We start from the raw sequence: 19,952 nt of genomic DNA on the forward strand, positions 1-19,952 counted from the left end.
GCCCGAGCAACCCCAGACCTAGACGCTCTGATTACCGCTACTTAAATTACATTATACGTTAATTTGAGCCTGTGGTTTCTGGTGCAGGGCACAGGCACCTATTTTTCAGGGCCCGCACTTAGTTTTATGTATCAAGCACTTACTGCGCTCAAAAGACACTAATGTGAAAAACAGAGGAAGAGAAAAACAAAAAAGCATCACAAAGATAGAAGGCAGAAAGCTGCAAGAGTGAGCTGAAGGAGCAGGGAGTGGCTGTAAATGGATTAAAGAGGCTGAGATGGCTTTAGGATTATGCTGCCTCTGTTTTATGTGCTTGCACATTTAATTGCAGCCGCTGCTTGTTTCAAAGGAGAGCTTTGGGCAATGACACACTTTTATTTACAAATTAAGTATGGACACTCGCTAGCGTTGGATAAAACCCCCGAAACAGATGGTTTCCCATCTGAGTTTTATCGGGCTTTCTCATATCTTTTAGTCCTGAAGTTAAAAACGTTACATGAGTCTGCAGTTGGGGAGAACTGTTTATCTTTGCTAAGGGAGGCTCTACATGTTTCGATCCCTAAGCCATGTAGGGATGCTGCTGAGCTCTCTTCCTACATGCCTTTAGCAATCCAAAATATCGATTAAAAAATTGTAAACAAAATCCTGGGTGACTGCCTCCTGCCCTCCTCCCTCACTTGGTCTGCCCTGATCAAAATGGGTTTATACAAGGGAGGAGCACTTCCTTAAATATTCAGACTATATTAGGTCATGGAGTTTCCCCCAGGTCCCATCCTGGAGCAGCGTGCCTGATACTAAACCTGTAAAAGGCCTTTTACACCCTAGATTGGATTTTCTTAATTGAACTCTTGAGTCGATGGCGTTTGGTAAGTGTGATTTGCGGTTGATTACACTACTGTATACGAGAATCACTGCACGGGTCATACTTGGACAGCACACCTCAGACCGTATAGTTATTCTCCGTGGTACTAGACAAAGCTGCCCGCTGTCCCCTCTCCTTTTTGTACACGTGCTAAAACATAGCAATCTGATTATAGGTGGAAGAAGCAATTGGGACATCTCCCTTGGGGAAGCTATACATGCTGTCTCTCTATGCGGACGACAAGCTCCTTTAACTATGGGACGTGACTTCAGACTGACATTGCATGTACATTACATGCTTTCAACAGGGTTTCAGGGATAAAAATCAACTGGCAAAAGTCATGTTTGTTTCCCTTTAAGCCTGCTTTTCCAGAGATTGGGTTAGATATAGGTGGGGGCTTGCTGAAATGGCACCATAAAACATTCAGACACTTAGCAATCCACATCTATCACGAAGGGCATGATGTACTTGACGATAATGGGAAAAATAGCCCTTTCTAAAAAAAAGTTATGCTGCCCGCCTGTTGTATTTTTTTTGCCAATCTCCCCTTATATTTGCCAATAAAAATGTTTCGCTCTTTAGATGTCCTCTTGGTGACTTAACTTGCAGTGATGGTCGCAGTACAGTATTGCTGGTGAAGTTGTGTCCTCACTGACAAAGGTGGGATGGGAGCACCACAAACTTAACACTATTTTGCATCACAATTGCAGTGGGGTTGTGGCTGGCTGTCCAGGAACTCAGCTGGAGGATGCTGCCACTATGCTAGAGCCCTAGAAGAGGAACGCAATGCTATGTTTCTTCTGCCCGGCAGCTATTCCAACCACTCATCCCCCTCCTAATTGCTGAGTACCTCTGCTTTCGTAGAAGACTACGGATCACTGCCCAGACTCACCCAAGTGCGGCAATTATAACACTTTTGGCCTTACCAAGTCTCGGGAAAACCTACACTGCAGTAGCTCTACAAAACTGACAAACAGCAGGTTTGGAATCCTTGGGTGACCTTTTCCAAGGTGACCATCTCCTGTCTTTTGAAGCACACCTAAGCCTATGCCACATTCATACAAGCCAGTTTTTAACATACAAACTTTAACTCGCCTGCTTTGCACCAAATGGTTCATCACATAAGAAGAACCGCTCACACATGCTGTCATGCAAGCTCTTTATACCATGGGCACAGGTCACCACCTTGTCCAGTGGCTCACCAAATTACGTGGCAGCCACACATCTTACTAGGAAGTTTACGCAAGAAGTGGGAAACAGAGCTCCAAAAACATTCAGTGTAAAAGCCCGGGAAAGAATCTTGGCTTCTCCAGTCTCAATTTTTTAGAAATTCTACAGTAAAGTTTATTCAGTTTTATGTCTTGCACAGAGAATATTTCACTCCTGTGAAGAGAAATTACTTCTTTTCAAATGCCAACACCTGCTGTCACTGGCCAAGTGCGGACTTGGAACATATGCTGTGGTTATGGCCTTGAATCTATCTGTTTTGTACAGCAGTCACCTCACATCTCAATTGTTATAAGACACACCATGTTATGTGGCTGTGAGTTTTGTGCCTTAGGCTCATTCCAGTGCTCCAAGTGAGTCACAGTTACAGCTCATTTCCTAGATCTTGGACTAATCGTTGCTAAACGTGCTATTAAGTGCTGCTAGAAGGCAAACACACAGCCTCATTTTGTCACTGGCGCCAATCAGTCATCGTATGGGCGGAGTCAGAAAGCAAGGCCCTACGTAGAGAGAAGGGCATAAGCCTTTGGAAAAGTTTTCCCTCCCAAGACTGGGATACTCATTAGTTTCCAGGCTATGACCAAAGATGATACTCTTCCACCTTGACTGCGCGTCTGCATTAGAGCAACCGTCACTATTTATCTATATGCTTTTGTACCATATCTCAATGAACTCTCATTTACTCCCTTGGCCCAGGTATCGGTGCCCTCTGCCCCTTCAAGGTTCAGTTTTTAGAAACACCATGGGTGTTTTTAATCCCTCTGGCCTAGGCTTGAACTATTGATCCCTCAATCATCTTCCTAGTTTGCCCAGCTTTTAGCTGTCCCCTTTACGTGACTATGCTAACTTACACAGGTGTGCCAATAACCTCTACTGTCCCCCTTCCACTTCTAGTAATTTACTTTCTTAGCCTCTGTTAGTTCCCATAAGTTGTTGCTGTTTTCTTCTGTCAGGATACGCAAATTAGCCATTTGTGATGATAAATGTTTGTAGGAAGCTGGCGCTGTGTATATTATACCAAAGTGAGATATAGTGTGCACATAGTCCAGGGGTTCCCCAAGGCTTTACAGAGACTAAAGTAGATAATACTAATGCTCTCTCTTGTGGTACTGTGGTCAAGCAGTTAGGCTTATCAAAGGGTAATGCTAAGCATTTGTTGTACACACACAGTCATTGAGTGTGTGCCTCATTTCCTGACTAACTTCAGTCCAATGTTTTATGTATCAAAAAAATATACTTTGTTATTTTATTTCCAGAACCAAAAGGATCTTTGTTGCAAGTAAGTACAGTTTCAAAAACGTATCACTTTCAAATATCAAATGCAATTTGGTTGTGATTCACAGATAAAACAGTTTTCAGGTAAGTAATACTTTTCATTATCAAAAGTAGACAGTGCAATTTAAATTGAAGGCAATCCAGTCCTGTGGGAAAAAGTACATATGCAATTTACAGGTAAGTACTGGACTTACGTTCCCATTCTTTGGGGGTTAAGTTGTCCACTGAGCAAAGTTTAGGAAGACACCAAGGGTGCACCACCAGCAACACAGGGCTGGCTGGGTGCAGAGGTCAAAGTTGGTATTGGGTGCTCAATGGAACCCTATGGAGACCGTGGGTGCTCAAAAGTGAACGGGTTGCATGTAAGCACCGCTGTCTCAGGGAACGGGCCCTGGGGAGTTTAAATAAGCACAAGGGGGGGGCCTAAGTAAGCACCAAACACACAACCACAGCGGCACAGGGGCGCAAACACAGCATCAGGAGCCCAATACTTTTCTATGAGGAACTCTGGGCTCACAAAGAGGCTGCAGGCTTGGTCCAGGGGTTCCTTCCCACCCCCCCTTTCAGTGCCTTGAGACCCTAGCGGATGAGTAGCGCACTTTACAAATGATTGATTGATTGACTGAAGAAGACCAATGGCTGACCAGGTAAGTCGAGGCTCCTCTGGACGTTGATGGACAGTCGCTGGGTACCCCAAAGCCAGGGAGCTGTGGGTGCAGGGGTACCATTAGGCATCGGGTATCTTCACCGGATCCGGTCACGGTCAGGGGGGTTCTCTGGATTCAGGCTTCAGGTGTCGTTGTGGTGGCCAGGAGGGGTCAATCTAGGGTGGATTCAAGGTCGGAATCGCCTGGGGACTCTCTCAGGTCAGATGGCCCACCTGAACGCGGGCTGCGGGCGTTAGGTGCAGAGTGGACAGGACTTGCATCTCCAGAGGGCTCTGCAGTCCTTGTTGAAGGTTTCTTTGTGGACAGGGCTGCTGCCCTCGGGAGATCTGGTCTTTAGGAAAGGCAGGCAGTCCTCTGAGGGTTTGTAGAGGTCGTTGGCCCTGCAGGATGAGTCATCTTCCTGTAGCAGTAGTCTTGAAGCTGCAGAGAAGCTGGTGGTGCTGGGACCAAGTCAGTTGTCGCCTGGAGTCTTCACTGCTGGTGCAGCTCTTCAGTCCTTCTTCTTCTTTAGGTTGCCAGGTATCTGAAGAGCCAGGTTCAGGGGTGCCCCTAAATACTAGCTTTAGGGGCGTTACAGGGGTCAGAGGGCAGTAGCCATTGGCTACTGAACCTGAGTGTGGCTACACCCTTCCTGTGCCCAGTTCCTTTAGGGAGAGGGCACATTCCTAACCCTATTGGCTATTTTCTTCCAAAACAAGATGGAGGACTCTACAGAGAGGGGTTCACCTCCGCTCTGGGCACCGTGGGGGTGGTCGCAGCTGGTGTGGACGCTCCTACTTGTGTTCACCAAAAGTGGGGCTTAGTCTGGGGGGGTGGGCACCTCCACTAACTGGAGTGCCCTGAGGCAAAATAACAAAAGGCAGGAGCCTTTGAGGCTCATTGCCAAGTGCTGCTGTTCCTGCAAAGGGGGGGGGGGGGCGTGTGAAGCACCTCCACCCTGTGCAGGCTTTGTCCCTGACCCCTGAGAGCCCAAAGGCCCTCACCCCATGGGGTCAGAGACTTGTCTGGTGGTGGCAAGCTGGCAAAGACCAGTCACCCACACATTAGAGGTTTGGGGGAATTTCTGGGGGCATCTCTGAGCTGCCCTCTGTGTGAATTTTACAATAAATCCAACACTGTCATCAGTGTGGGTTTATTGAGCTGAGAAGTTTGATACCAAACCTTCCAGACTTCAGTTGAGCCATTATGGAGCTGTAACTCCCAGCCCATGTACTCAATATGGCCAAACTGCACTTACAATGTCTAAGAATGGACTTAGACACTGTAGAGGCATATTGCTGATGCCACTATGCCTTCACCTGTGGTACAGTGCAACCTGCCTTAGGGCTGGTAAGGCCTGCTAAAGGGGTGACTTACCTATACCAAAGGCAGTGTTTGGTAGGCATGGGACCCAGGGAGGGGTGCCATGGTGACTGCCTTATTCTCTCCACCAACCCACACAATCTGCAATGGCAGTGTGCATGTGTTTGGTGAGAGATCCCTTAGGGTGGCATAATATCTGCTGCAGCCCTTAGGGGGCCTCTTTGGCCACAAGGCCCTTGCTACCACTAGTACCGTTTACAAGTACAAGGGACCTATCTGTGTGCCAGAGATGTGCCAATTGTGGACACAATGGTACAGTTTTAAGGAAAGAACACAGGTGGTGGGGCCTGGTTAGCAAGATCCCAACACACACTCAGTCAAGTTAGCATCAAATATCAGGCAAAAAGTGTGTGTGTGTGTTTTTTTTTTGGGGGGGGTTACTGGAACAAGGGGCCAGTTTCCTACATTATTCTCTCGTAAATGTTTTGCCAAGCTTACAAGATATCACACCGAATCTTATTTCTTTTTTTTTTATTCACCTGCTTACTCATTGAGATGTAATGCATATATGCTGAAAGTGGGGAGTTCCTTTATACTGTGACCACTTATTGGATTATTCTACTGATCACCCAACCTGCATGATGCCTATTTATACCTGTTAGTTATTATTCCTCAAAATAACCATATATTCAGTAGTGAAAATTACATGTCGCAATGTACTATTCAAAATACAAAATGGTTTAGTAAAAAGATCTTTAAAAAAAAAAGTGATGTTGGTTGAATAAGTAGTAGAAAAACCAGCGAAAACTATTGAGTGATCCCATTCTAGACTTCAGGATAGGGTTAGGGTGAGGTGGGCCACAGTGCAGAAGGAATCTGAGATGCCAAATAATATCAGGAGGCAGAGATCATCTTTATCTGTCCAGAGAGCATTGTCTCTGATTTGTAAAGTAGCTGTCTCTGTCCTGCAACATGATATGAAACTAAATTGATGGCTGTGTAGTAGATGACTGGTGTTGAAGTGATCTTGACGTTTTTCATAGGCTACGTTTTTGATGATCTTGCTGATGAAGTTCAGATTAGTGATGGGCCAACAGCTTTTAAGATCCCTGCAGACTAGTGTGGATTTCTTCAGGAGAGGGATGATGTGGGCTGTCTCGAGAGCTCCACGGAAGATTCCTTGTGTGAAGCAGGTGTTGACAATGGTGTGCAGGGATGAGAGAGCATCCCCAGAGAGCTTTGACAAAGGATGAGGGTGAAACCTCTTCTTTATAAACAGTGGATACCTTTGAATGTATCAGGGAGGAGTGTGTACCAGAGAAGCATGTTTCGTGTTGCCTATGTGCTATCAAACCTTTCTTATTTTTTCCTTGAAGTAGTGGTTGCTGGTGCTGCACTTTTCCTTATGTGTGGGATAGGGCAATCAAACCAATGGTTGATGCAGTGCTTGATTATTTTGACAAGTGGTCTGCTTCTTTTGGCAACCTCAGTTTTGGTACATGGCTTTAGCTGATGTGACAAGTCTCTACATGTACGAGGTATATTAGATAGTCATATCTCTCCCAGGTTCTACACTTCCTTTATTTTCTCTTCCAACTATATGTTTTACACTCTGATCATGTGAGCAACTGCAACAAGGAAACAGGTCTGTAATGAGAAAGTGTAACATTTTGCAGTTTTGTTTCTATGGTGTACTCTCATTGCCATGTACTGCGAGTAAACGGAGTCGGGAATGTTCTTATTTCATTAGGATGGTGGTCCAAGCCTCTACCTCCCACGTAAATCCAAGTGCATTCCCTACCGCACCACCGGATAGGGAATCCAAGAGGTTGGACACCTTATGGAAGAAGATGTTTTCTTTCACCGGCCTGGCCTTGCGGTCCATGAGCACCTTTTTCCTTTTGGACCGCTACTCCCACACCCTGTGGGATACCATTGCGCAGGTGCTGCCAATGGTTACAGAGGAGGCCCGGATCCTACTCTCTCAGGCTGTTGCTGACAGGAGAGATGTAGCTAAGTTCACTATCAGATGTGGACTGGGTACCACAGACTCGCTGGGAAGAGTAGTTTCTCAACAGTGGCCTTAAGGCGCATGCCTGTCTGAGTACAACTGGCTTTTCTGGGGATGTCCAAGCAGCGCTTATTGACATGCTCTTTGATGGCTCCTATCTCTTCTGAGACAAGGCAGAATCAGTGCTGGAGTGCTTTAAGGACAGTAGGGCTACGTCCAGGTCCTTGGGCCTTTCCATAGCCCCTCGCTGCCCCCAATCTACCTTGTGCTAGTGTAAAATCTCTTTCAGCGGGGGAGTGTCTTGGTTAGATATGTTCACCAATGACAACAACGAGTAATGGCAGCTGGAGTTTCCAAGGCAGCTTCCTAGCCGAGGACATGCTACCCACAGATCCCATGGGTCGGGCAACCAACGGTCAGGCCAGTCCGCCCCCTCCACCTTCCTGGCAGCCGCAGCCTCCAAACCCTTACAGTATATGTCTTACCATCATGGGCAGCCAGTGGGAGGCGTGATATGCCATCACCTGCCTCACTGGCAGTCAATCACATCAGAGCGTTGAGCTCTTCAAATTATCCAGAGGGGGTATTTCCTCCCTTTTGTGTCCTCCCCCCATGCACCCACATTCAACAGGCTGATAAAGTACTATCTATCTCTTCTCCAACAGGAAGTCACAGAACTCTCAGCCAAGGGAAATATCAAGAGGGTGCCGACCCAGCCAGAAGTAGGTCATGGTTGCAATTTCCTCTACTTTCTGGTGTCCAAAAAGGACAAATGCCTTTATCCTATCCTAGAACTGCGCCCTCTTCATTTCTTTGTCAAGATGGAAAAGTTCAAAATGATCACGCTCGCTCAAGTCCTGTGCGCTCTAAAAACAGGAAACTGGGTAGTAGCGTTGGACTTGCAGGATGCAGGATGAATATTTCCACATTCTCGTCTTGCCTGCTTACAGGCATTGCTTGAGGTTCATGGAAGGCCACGAGCCTTTTCAGTTTGCCCTGCTCCCATTTGGCCTTACTGGTGCCCCTCGAGTGTTCACCAAGGTGATGGCAGTGGTTGCAGTACATGCATGGAGGTCAGGGTTGCCAGTCTTCCCCTATCTCGATGACTGGCTATTGAAGGCAGCTCGCCCCAGGATGTTGTCTCTGACCTCCAGACTCCAGTGGACCTCCTGCACTCACTGGGGTTCACTACAAACGTGCCAAAGTCACACCTAAACACTTCTCAGCCGCTCCCTTTCATCGGGGCTATTATGGACACAGTGCAGTTTTGGGCTTATCCTCCCGAACAGCATTTCCAGGGTATTCAGGCTATGATAGCAATATTTCAGTCTCTATCCTGGATTTCGGTGAGACTGACCCTTGGTTGCTGGGCTGCATGGCCTCCTGTAGGTGGCACATGCCCGCTGGCATATGTAGGCTCTGCAGTGGTACCTGAAGTTCCAGTGGGCGCAGCATCAGGGGAATCACTCAGACATGGTCCAGATCTCGGAGGAAACTGTATAAGACCTGCAGTAGTGGCTAACAAACTGTGATTCGGTCATCAGCAGACTCCTCTCCCTTCTCCAGTCAGATCTGACAGTAGTGACAGATGCATCATTCCGGGGATGGGGATGGGGCTGCCATCTGGGAGAGGTGGAGATCAGAGGCCTCTGGTCTCCAGCGGAATCCAGACTCCAAATAAATCTTCTGGTGATCCGGCTGGCATTAAAAGCCTTTCTACCCTCCATCAAGGGAAGGGTAGTGCAGGTGTTCATGGACAACACCACTGCCATGTGGTACTGCAACAAACAGGATGGGTGGGGCCATGGACCCTTTGTGGAGGTTCTGTGTCTCTGGACATGGCTGGAACATAAGGGCATTTCCATGGTGGTGCAACACCTGGAGCGCTCTGGCGGGACAGGGTGGACTAACTCAGCCAAAGATCACAAATGGCATCTCCATCTGGAAGTGGTGCAAGGTCTCTTAGCAGTGGGGAGAGCCTTGGTTAGATCTGTTTGCCACCACTGACAATGCGTAATGGCAGGAGTTCTGCTCACTGGAGATTCCAAGACGGCTCTTGCTCGAAGATGCTTTTTGTCTTAAGAGGATTCTATGCCTTTTCAGCCCATACCACTCCTGCCCAGGGAGCTCAAGAAGATCAGGAACAACTGAGCCCAAGCCATCCTTGTGGCTCTGAAATGGAGTCAGAGTTTAGTATCCCAAGCTGTTGCGCATGGTCATCGGTCCTCCTATCAGGCTGCGCTGCAGCAGCAGGGGAAGGTTCTCCTACTAAACCTGTCAATACTTCACCTTCTTGCATTGAGATTGTGGGGCAACAGTTGACCGCCTTCAACCTTCCACCCAAAGTCTGTGATGTTATCTTGACAGCCAGGCATCATTCTACCAAGACTGTATACGCCTGCTGTTGGAGCAAGTTTGTTGCGTGGTGTACAGAGAAACAGGTTTACCCGCTCTCTGCTCTCCTTTCTGAGGTTCTTTTTTTATTCTTTCCCTTACCCAGCAGGACCCTGCTCTGGGCACTTTAGAGGGCTACCTTTCTGCTATATATCCTTTTCTGTGGTTGCCTAAGCAGCCATCCCTTTTCAAATCCCCTACTGTACATAGGTTCTTGAAAGGTTTTCAACATATGTTTCCTCCTCCTTTTATCATACCTCAGTAGGACCTTAATCTAGTACTGAAATTTCTGATGTGCTCTCCCTCTAAGCCTTTACACAACTGTCCTCGTAGGCTTCTTACCATCAAGATGGCATTCCTGGTGGCATTAACATCTGCCTGGAGGATCAGTGAGCTACAGGCTTCGTCATCCAAGCCTCCATACCTAAACATCTACCCAGACAAGCTAGTTTTGCTAACTAGAGTTTCTATTCTATCAAAAGTCGTATTTCCCATTCCAGTAGGCCAGTCCATCACCCTGCTTACTTTTTTCTCTCTGCTACATCATCCATCTAAAGACAAGGAGTGACTCCACCATCTTGACCTAAAAAGCGCAGTGTTGGTTTACCCTGACCGCACAAAAGAGTTCCAGGTGAATGATCAACTCTTCATTAGGTATGTTGGATAGAAGAAGGGAAAGGCTGTGCAGAAGCAGACCATCTCCTGATGGATCGTGCTCTGCGCACAGGTGAAGAAATAACCCTAGAAGGGTTTGCGTGCTCATTCCACCAGAGCCAAAGCTGCAACCACTGTGTAAGCACAGAGTTCCGGTCCTGGATATTTGCCAGGCAGCAACGTGGGCATCCCTGCACACATTTACCAAACACTACTACCTGGACAGTGAAACCCTTAGAGATAGGCATTTTGCCCATTCGGTCCTGCAGGATTTTTTTATTTGAAATTGTTTTGCAGACCCACCTCTGAGGAGGAATTGGTTGGGTATCTATTCTAAGGTAAAGAATCTGCGGCTAGAGGTCTCTATCAGATGAAGAAGTTACTTACCTTCAGGAACGCCATATCTGGTAGAGAATATCTAGCTGCAGATTCCTTACTGACCCACCCAGCCTCCCTTCTCTGCAAACAGGTTTCTAGGGACAGGGCCGTTCCCCTTTCAGGGCCCTAGTTTTCCACATCAGTGCCTAGTGTTCTTCCTGGCTCTGTGCTTCTGGCTTGGAAAGTCGCAAAAAGAAAAGGACATCAGTGTGCTGGGGTGGTGCCTATGTAGGCACCGCACACGTCACTTATGGTCGGGACAACACAGAGTCAAGCCAATCGGTGCAACCTAACCATGTGGAGGACTACTGCTCGTGAAAACTTTCCAGATCCAATCTGACACCTGGGGATAATTCTAAGGTAAGGAATCTACAGCTAGAAGTCTCTGCCGGACATTGAGCTTCTGAGCATTAGTACTAAAAGACACTGGCAGAGATCTGAGCACTGTCCCAGAGGGGGAACCACCCCTTCTGTACGTGGTGACGTTTCAGAATAATCACTTTATCCAGACAGTAGACTGGATACCTGGGTGTTATAGACTTATTAGGTACAAGTGGGAAATGGTCCAGTAACTCAGTAGTTGATTAGCTCCAATCTATTTCAGTTTATAAACAGTAGCTGAGTAACCAGGTATGCAAAGAAACACCAATAACCAAAGAAGAGTTTACAGCCAGGGAGAGTTGATTTCCACCGCCTGAAAATTACATCAAAGAAAATACTCTTCCTTTTTTGTAGTTATTTTGTATTAGATGATCACTACTTCAACTGTGCATTTATTCTAGGCATCAGATCCTCCCAAAGCTCCACCTCCCACCAAGTGAACTGTACCTTGAATAGCACATTTTGAGGAAGAGTTCAGTCAATTCAGTAAGAACATGTCTTTCACAGTTTTACCTGCCAGAACAAATACTCTGGTAGGGCCACTTTGAGACCATCGTGTGGACTAGGTAGGTTATGTAAATCATGTCAGTCCAAGTTTATATACTGGTGGTAGTGTTACCCATCAATTATAATGGCTTCCTGGCTGTGGTCGTAGAACGGTAGTAGCTGAAAACAGCATCGATGTACAAGCACTCACCTACTCATGCCCCTGTTCAGCGTAGTAGAACCTGTAGCTGCCAAACACCCTCATGACCCGAAAGATTCCACTCCACACTGCCATGAAGACTCAGTAGCACGTGGACATAATGGTAATGGTAAAGGTTATCAAGATCCCTTAGAGAGGGGTAGACAGGTAGCTACCACCGACAGGCCTGGCAGACCATAGTGACACCCTTCCCATTCACCACGCCATGCTCGGATATACTGGGAAGCACCTCTGGCCGGGGTCTCTCCTTGGAATCGGCAGCCCAAATTTGGGTTGTAAAACTTTGGCCAAGGAAGTGTTGTTTCCCACGACCTGGTGGATTAGAGCTCTAGGCAGGCAGACACATTTTAAAAGTATGATCGCATTTGAATTTCTGGATAAGTAAGGTATTATTGATTTTCGTTTAAAAATGTTGCATTTGGTCCGGCGTACGTTTCTCAAGGTAAGCATCTTGATTCTAAATGATGTAAAGTTCTCTTCTGCAAAGAGCAGAAGGCCAACTCATGGCGTACAGATATAAAAGAGGAAACAACAGAATGTGCTAAACCCATACATGGGGCTTATTGCTCCAAAGAGTCACTTCTGCATTCACCGAAATAAGCAACAAATACCACACCAAACAAAGGGTTTCCAATTTATTTTCAAATTTAACTTATAACATTGAGAATAAAAACGAGGCAACCTGGTGATTTAATTTATGAGTATCCGAGTTCTATTAAAATGTAAGTGTTAACAAACATGACATGTCCAGTATATCACATTAGCGTATTTATAAAGCACTGTAAACGCCGATGCAGACCTTCAATCATGAAGTGGCTTATGGGTTCACCCAGTTAAAAAGAAACAAAGACACAAGTGCAAATCTTCGAGGAGCGCAATCAATAGTGCACAACCAAAGTAGCTTAACTGCATTTATGCCACTTATTACATCGGAGGTTTTAGGATAAGATATGTTTTAACAATTCTTCCTTTTCTATTTCGCTTATGTAGATGGTGTGTTGTTCTGGACGCACTTTGAGATGAAGGTGCCCTATGGAAAGAAGGCCTCGAATTTCACATTATATTTGAGTGTGAGAAAACAGAATATGTGCGTTTTCATTCAAAGACATCAAGTTTGTGTTTGAAAGAGGAACAACTGGTATCTGACTGCAAGCAAAGAAACTCCCAAATGGTACATTTTAACCATTTAATCTCCGGAGAGGGTAGATAGGGCGCAAACCATGTATCAATGTCAGCAATAATGCCAAGAAGAAAGGCGTTGCAAAATCAAAGCAGTATCTAATGCCCTTCGGTACATCAAATTAAAGAGTAGGCTACGTGCTCACAGTGTTTTCGATAGAAGCAACCCTAACAAACTGAAGGGAAGGAAAGTAAGGGTTTCCAGACTCATGCTTACTATGAGAACTATACTCATGTATCTAAGGCATAAATAAAATACCATTGCTAACAGAAGCGCACTAATAGATGTCCATCACAATAATGGATCACAGACATGTTAAAAAGTTAGTATCAGTCAGCTAAAACACATATTTCACCAGGCTATATCCCAGGTTTAAGGCACCCTTCAAACATACATATTAATATCCATACTGCAGACTGCTTATTCTCGATGGAAGGGCAAAATTATTTAAATGCTGCTGATATGATTTTCATTTCACACAATGACTGCATGCTGATGTGAAATACACAGTATTAGCATATATAGCCTGTCTCCCTCGGAGAAGGATTAATGTAGGAGAAAAAATATATTGATCCTGATCTTGTAGTTTCATGGCAGACCTGGCAGTTCATAAATGTTCATCAATTTAAATATCCTTTTAGGCTAATCTAAAAGAAAACCATGTACGATGAAAGTCACTGAGTAAAACCTGATAACAGTTCTAAACAGCCTAGCAAACTTTTCACTGTCACATCGAGGTTCAAGTGTGGCTAAGCAAACTCTTTGTAATAGGCTTCTACGCTCAAGGATTAGCAGACACAACTGTGGACGTTCACTGATGCTGTACAAAATAATCCATAATGTGCGATTCACCCAGGATTATGATTGACCCAGGCATGACACCAGAACTGTGCGTTGAGTGCCCGAGATAATACAAAAGCTTATTCTATAATGGTGGCCAGGCTAGCTTGTAGAATCTTTCTGGACTTTCAGCAGCTTGAGGCAGTGTTCTGCCATTTTAAGGCACTGGCTGGGGTCTCTGATGAATCCATAATACAATGGTGTTCTTTCTTGAGCCACAGCATCATATTTGTCTTTCCAATTCTGCTCCTCTCATAAAGTTCGCCGCATTTACCTGGCTACTTTACATGTAAATATACAATCTCAACTTTGTATGATTCAAGACAACATCGTGGTAGCCCACTTTGATTGTGGTGACACTTTTGATTTTATCAATGTCACGCTGTCCAGTTCTCTCAACATGCAACCGTCTTGTTACCTTGATTTGAAGCAGAAGATGTTGTTATCCTTATGTGTCACAGAAAATATAGATGAGCACCTAGTGCATAAGCTATTCTATGCCTCTATATAAGGGTTATGCTATATTGCCCAGTTTAAAGGTCAGTTTTTTAATGCTGAGGTTCCATGGTAATAGTAAACTGAATTTACAGCTAGGCTGAACTGTCTTATCCACAAATCTTACTCGTAGGTTCTTGTACACTTCACATCTTTACAGCTACTTATAGTCCTGCTATATGTGGCACCACCTTGCAAGACAACTCCTTTCTAACGAGGCACATAATTCACAAAGTCACTTTACAGATGAAGATGAGAACTGGCGAAATTATTTCACCCTACTCATGATCTTCATGGTTTTGTTTCTCTATCTAGACACCTGAAACGTTAATTATTCTCAAAGGTTCCTGTTGGAGGGGAGTAGCGCTGCACCTCATAACCTGAGGCGTAGAAGACTTGAGTACCAGAGAGATTGATATTACACATAACATTAAAGGTTTCAATGCCTCTTAAGAGGAAGAATAGTCCACCTTCTTATCTTTATGGGCTGTTTAAAGCAAAACAATTAGACGAGGGACTTTTCAAAGTCTTAGCTGGTGTGCCCCTATGAATTTCGGGAGGACCCACGATAGTTTGAGCGAGTTGGAAGGTCTACCAAGATTGAGGAGAGCTAGGACTATATATAAACTAGGCACTGTTTGTGGCATTTAGTATGTTACTTATAATTTTATGAATCAAAACATCACCAGGGCCACCTTTGTGAGGGAATTTATCAGATACATAAAGTTAGGGCAGCATCAGGATGACTGAGTAGTGCACAGCCATCAGCTTTTTTCGCAAGTTCTTAAGTCACAGAACTTTTGTTTAAATACATCAAGAGACACTACTATGTGACATTGCTGATTTTCCAGAGTGTGTTCCCACACAGATGCAGAACAGGGATTGAACGCTGAAGGACCGTGAAGAAGGCAAAAATGTGCATGACATTCTTCATACCAAAACCTCCTGCAGTGGTCGAGCTGCCTACTGTGCCTGCGGTCAGATACCCATTGCATATGGGAGATTTCAAGTTCTGTCGACCAATGTGCAGTCACTTGCATTGGTCTGCACTGAGCACAACGTCTTGCTATCAGTGACCAGTGTAAGCAGAAGATGATAGGTAGCAAAATTCTAAAACTATGGAAAGGAGGACAGAAAAGATCACTCCTCAGAAACAGCTAGTCAAAACCTGCACAGAACGGCATATAATGCACCAAGCCCCACGCATGTAAATAAAATCTACATTTGCTCAGTCAGAAGAAAAAGGCAAGCATTGATCTAGCAGAAGGCCTACTAGCAACAGGTTCCAGCCAGGGAAAAAAGAACAAACAAAAATGTGCGCTGGAGATGTAGGGGAATAAAGTTGAGGATGCGAGAAGTAATATGCATAAGCGAGTTCCAAGACACCCTTACTTGTTAAAACTATATGCACGGTTTCTGAGACTTTCATAGTTTAGGTACACATTTGTCAAGTCTCTGACAGAGAGCCAGGCAAGATGAATGTTACAGAGAATAATAAGAGTAAACAAGGTGAAAAGGTGCAGCAGAGAACAGCTCGCTTTTTTAAACAGTAGATCACATTTTCGACCACCTCCTGTTACCTACATTACATATACTCTTTCTTCTGATGTACTCAAACGGCACCCGCTTCATGATGCTGAGCCAGAGAGGTACATCTTTAAACAAAGTGCACATGATCTGAAACATTATACAATGATTCGCGGTGTACAAAGACCCCACACTACCAATCATCCAAAATTACATTCTTGAAATGTGTTTAACAAACTTAACATGCTTTGAAAAATGTAAGACTTTTGTGGTAATAAAACAAAGGTGTACGTGCGAAGTACTATATAAACTTGAAATGAGAGTAAAGGAAGGAGGAAAATAGATTAAATAGAATTTAAAAGCAGTTCCAACCACCGAGCCCTCTTCTAGAAACTTGTTTTAGCACAAAATGGAGTGCACCAGCAGCAAAACGAGAAATGGCTAAAAGTTAAGGTTTACGGTACGACCTAGACAGCACGAGTCACAAAATACAGCATAGGACATTTGTACATGATTGTAGGTAAGAAGTAGGGCAGGTCATGTAAACTATAAAATAAACTAAGCTAAAATAAGGATGCATATCAGTGCATCGCTTCACACAGAAAAGCAACACATGCTGTAAATGAACATACACTAGCACCCACAAGCAGTGTATGAATAGCGTACAGATATTCAGTACCTGAATCTACGTAGAGCAAGAGTGTATATGAAATTATGGACACACACGTGAAATTACAGACATACAAGGCACAGGTATACACAGTGTACGCATTTCATACACAAACATATATGGACGAACATAATGCATGCATTTATGCGTTTGATTTCGTGATTACGAATGAGATTCTCAACAGTTACATATGAGCTAGTAAAAAAAACACCCTGTGAGTTTTCTGTGCCTCAGGATGTAAGGAAATCTGTATAGCAGCACATATCCCTGATGTAAAAAGACCTAAATTTGCATGTGGTAAGGGGACATACATGGGCAGTATGCACACACCTCAGGCCAGGCATTCCAATTAGGCAGCCAGTAAAGGTGGTAAAAAGTAGGCCCAAACATGAATATACAGACACCCTACCAACATGTCTGCCTTGCTCAATATATTTAAGCAGTATGAAACCAGAGAGTAACTGCTGAAAAGTACTAAGTACCAACCCCTGCGTCCTTTCCGGGGGTCAAGGCAGTTGAATACTTTATGGCTGTCCAATGGCCCCATTGGCATAAAAGTCACCTTTGTATTGGCAATACGAAAGGGAATTGTACCACTGGTAATTCAATGACAATTTTACAAGACAAGCCCACCATATGTGCAGTTTAGTGCACAGGTGGAGGTAGGCTTGCTCTTTGAGGAAAGCTCTCCTAATCTGAAGTGGAAAGAAGCAATGTGACTATCAACAGATGAACAAGCCATCCCTCTCTCTTGGCTTGGTTAGCCCTCACTGCAATTAGCCATTAGGGAGCTCAGTTGGAAGATTCACGCAGTCTCAACCGTTTTAAAAGCACTGATAACAACAGCGACAGAATATATGTCTGGGATCAAACCATCTACCCCACAAAGCAAAACTCCAGAATCACACTTCTTACACATAACCACCTCCCATGCCCACCACCACAGTGGATGTTTCCTGATTAAATAGTACTGAACACAAATCTTCCTTTATGGACCGGTATTCCGTGTATCTGCACAAGCTCACACCTACATGTGCCTTGAAGCCAACCCCATGAGCAAAACCATGGCAACAACACAGGTGGAAAAGGGCAAGTACTTGTGCGTTTTCAACCCTTGGATTATCCTTGAAACATCGAAGAGAAGTGAAAGTAGAAAGAGCCTCTCTTTTTTATACCACCCTCCAGCTCCAATCAACCACATTCTCATCAGTGGAGGGCGTTCAGGGGGCCTCGATTGTGCAAAATGGTAGGCATGCGAGATGTCCGCTAACTGGCAGTCCTATTATGAATATTTTTCAGAGAGACAGGCGTTTACTCATTTCCTTTCCGGTCCTCTTACGTATATTGTTCGTTTACTCTGAAGGCAGCGTGGTAAAGGAGCATTAGTCTACTGCATGGCACAGCCACTGCCGGGGAGGAATTCCTGCACATAAATAGCCACGGATTTGGAGAGGTAGGTCATCGAACCAAAGCGGCCACTGGGGGCGCTGTCGTACAGTAGTTTGCAGATTCCGTTGGCAGGGTCCTTCTCCAACATTTCGTCATCCGCACCCAGTGCTTTCTGTAAGAAACAAGAGATGCATTACTATTTTTCAATTTTTCCTTCTGAATCAAATTAATAATAGGTTGGAAAGGCATTCTGATGTTTCTTTCTAATTCTTACGTTTTACCCTAATAAATATGTCAGTAGCAAGAGTCGGGGGCACAAGTAGGCCCACACGTAAGCGTGTGATGGGTGCACTTCGAACAGTGGTGGTGGACCCTTCTTCAGAACCAGAATCAAAATGTAGTGCAACCCTCATTGTATATGCACAAAAGTAGCCTCTTTTTAGCATGGTTACCCCCACTTTTTGGCTATTTGTCAGTGTGTTTGACTGTGTTTACTGGCATCCCGCTTGCCAGGACCCCAGTGATTATGCTCTCTCTCTTCAAACTTGGTTACTTGAACCACTTACACCCCACATTTGGCATATTGGTACCCCCATGTAAGTCTCTAGTATATAGTATATGGTACGCAGGGCACTGGGGTGCGAGGGGATCTCCATGGGCTGCAGCATGTATTATGCCACCCATTGGGAGCCCATGCAAAGTGTATCTGCAGGACTGCCATTGCAGCCTGCGTGAAAGGGTGCATGCACCCTTTTCACTACAGGTCACTGCACCAGGTCACTGTAAGTCAACCCTATGGCAGGCTCTCCTAGCCCAGAGAGGGTAGGGTGCAAGTACCTGTGTATGAGAGCACCCCTGCACTAGCAGAGCCCACAAACTCCAGTTCCATTTTCCTGGACTTCGTAAGTTCAGGGATGCCATTTTATGCGTGTACTGGACATAGCTCACTCCCTGTGTCCAGCTACATAATGGTAACTCTGAACTTAAGCATGTTTTCTATCAAACATGTCGTAATCATACCTCAATACTGTTGCCCGTATTGGAAGTATAATTCCATGCACTCTGGGGGCTCCTTAGAGGACCCCCAGCATTGCTCCTATCAGCCTTATGGGGTTTTCCAGGCAGCCCAAGCTGCTGCCACCCCTCAGACAGGTTTCTGCCCTCCTGCTGCTTGAACAGCTCAATCCCAGGAAGGAAGAACAAATGACTTCCTTTGGGAGGGGAGGGGGGGTAACATCCTCTCCCTTAGGAAACAGGTGTTACATTGTCTTGGGAGGGGTAGCCTTCTCAAGACACTGGGATGCTTTGAAGGGCACATTTGGTGTCCTGCGTGCATAAACCAGTCTACACTGGTTCAGGGACCTCTAGTCCCTGCTCTGGTGTGAAACTGGACAATGGAAAGGAGAGTGACCAATCCCCTGTCCATCACCACCTCAGAGGTGGTGCCCAGAGCTCCTCCGAAGGGTCCCTGGGTTCTGCCACCTTGAAGCCAAGGTTGACAGGGACCTCTGAGAGCATCTGAGTGGCCAGGTCAGGCAGGGGACGTCAGAGCCCCCTCCTGATGGGCGGTGACCAATCCCCCTTTCAGGGCTATTTAGGGTCTCTCCCTCTTGGGTTATTCCTCAGATTTGGCTTGCAAGATTCCGGCAGGACTTCTCTGCAACCTCTATTTCGACTTCTAGCCACTGGAACCACAACTTGACGCTCCAGGAACCGACAATCTGCATCCACAACAAAGACTCTGCTTCCAACATTGTTCCCACACCTCCTTCCAGCTTCTGCAACATTTCCCCAGTGGTGCATCTTCTGAGGGCAGCAAGTCTTCAGTCTGCACGAGAAGGAAGAGGGAATCTCCCTTGGAGTGAGGGAGTCACTCTCCTGCATCTGCAGGCACCAACCGCAACGATGACTCGCTGCGTGGATCTCCTCTCATTCTGAGCTGCTTAGATCCTGCATCAAAGGTGGTGGTCTGGAGTAGTCCTCTTGGTCCTCT

At 45.5% G+C, this 19,952-nt stretch overlaps 1 protein-coding gene across 2 annotated transcripts in view; it reads right to left on the reverse strand.

Annotated features, from left to right (window-relative positions):
- Nucleotides 1-14,455: 14,455 nt before the first annotated feature.
- PHKA1 (phosphorylase kinase regulatory subunit alpha 1) overlaps nucleotides 14,456-19,952 on the reverse strand; it is a 967,577-nt gene continuing 962,080 nt past the window's right edge. The window contains exon 32 of one of the 2 annotated variants that reach the window (XM_069211854.1): nucleotides 14,456-18,131. In XM_069211854.1, the coding sequence (XP_069067955.1) occupies nucleotides 17,958-18,131 (174 nt within the window). In that variant the 3' untranslated portion in view covers nucleotides 14,456-17,957. The remainder of the gene's footprint in view (nucleotides 18,132-19,952) is intronic. The other variant, XM_069211853.1, reaches the window with a different exon arrangement.

Source organism: Pleurodeles waltl, chromosome 10, assembly GCF_031143425.1.
Source record: "Pleurodeles waltl isolate 20211129_DDA chromosome 10, aPleWal1.hap1.20221129, whole genome shotgun sequence".
In the NCBI taxonomy this organism is placed as follows: domain Eukaryota; kingdom Metazoa; phylum Chordata; class Amphibia; order Caudata; family Salamandridae; genus Pleurodeles; species Pleurodeles waltl.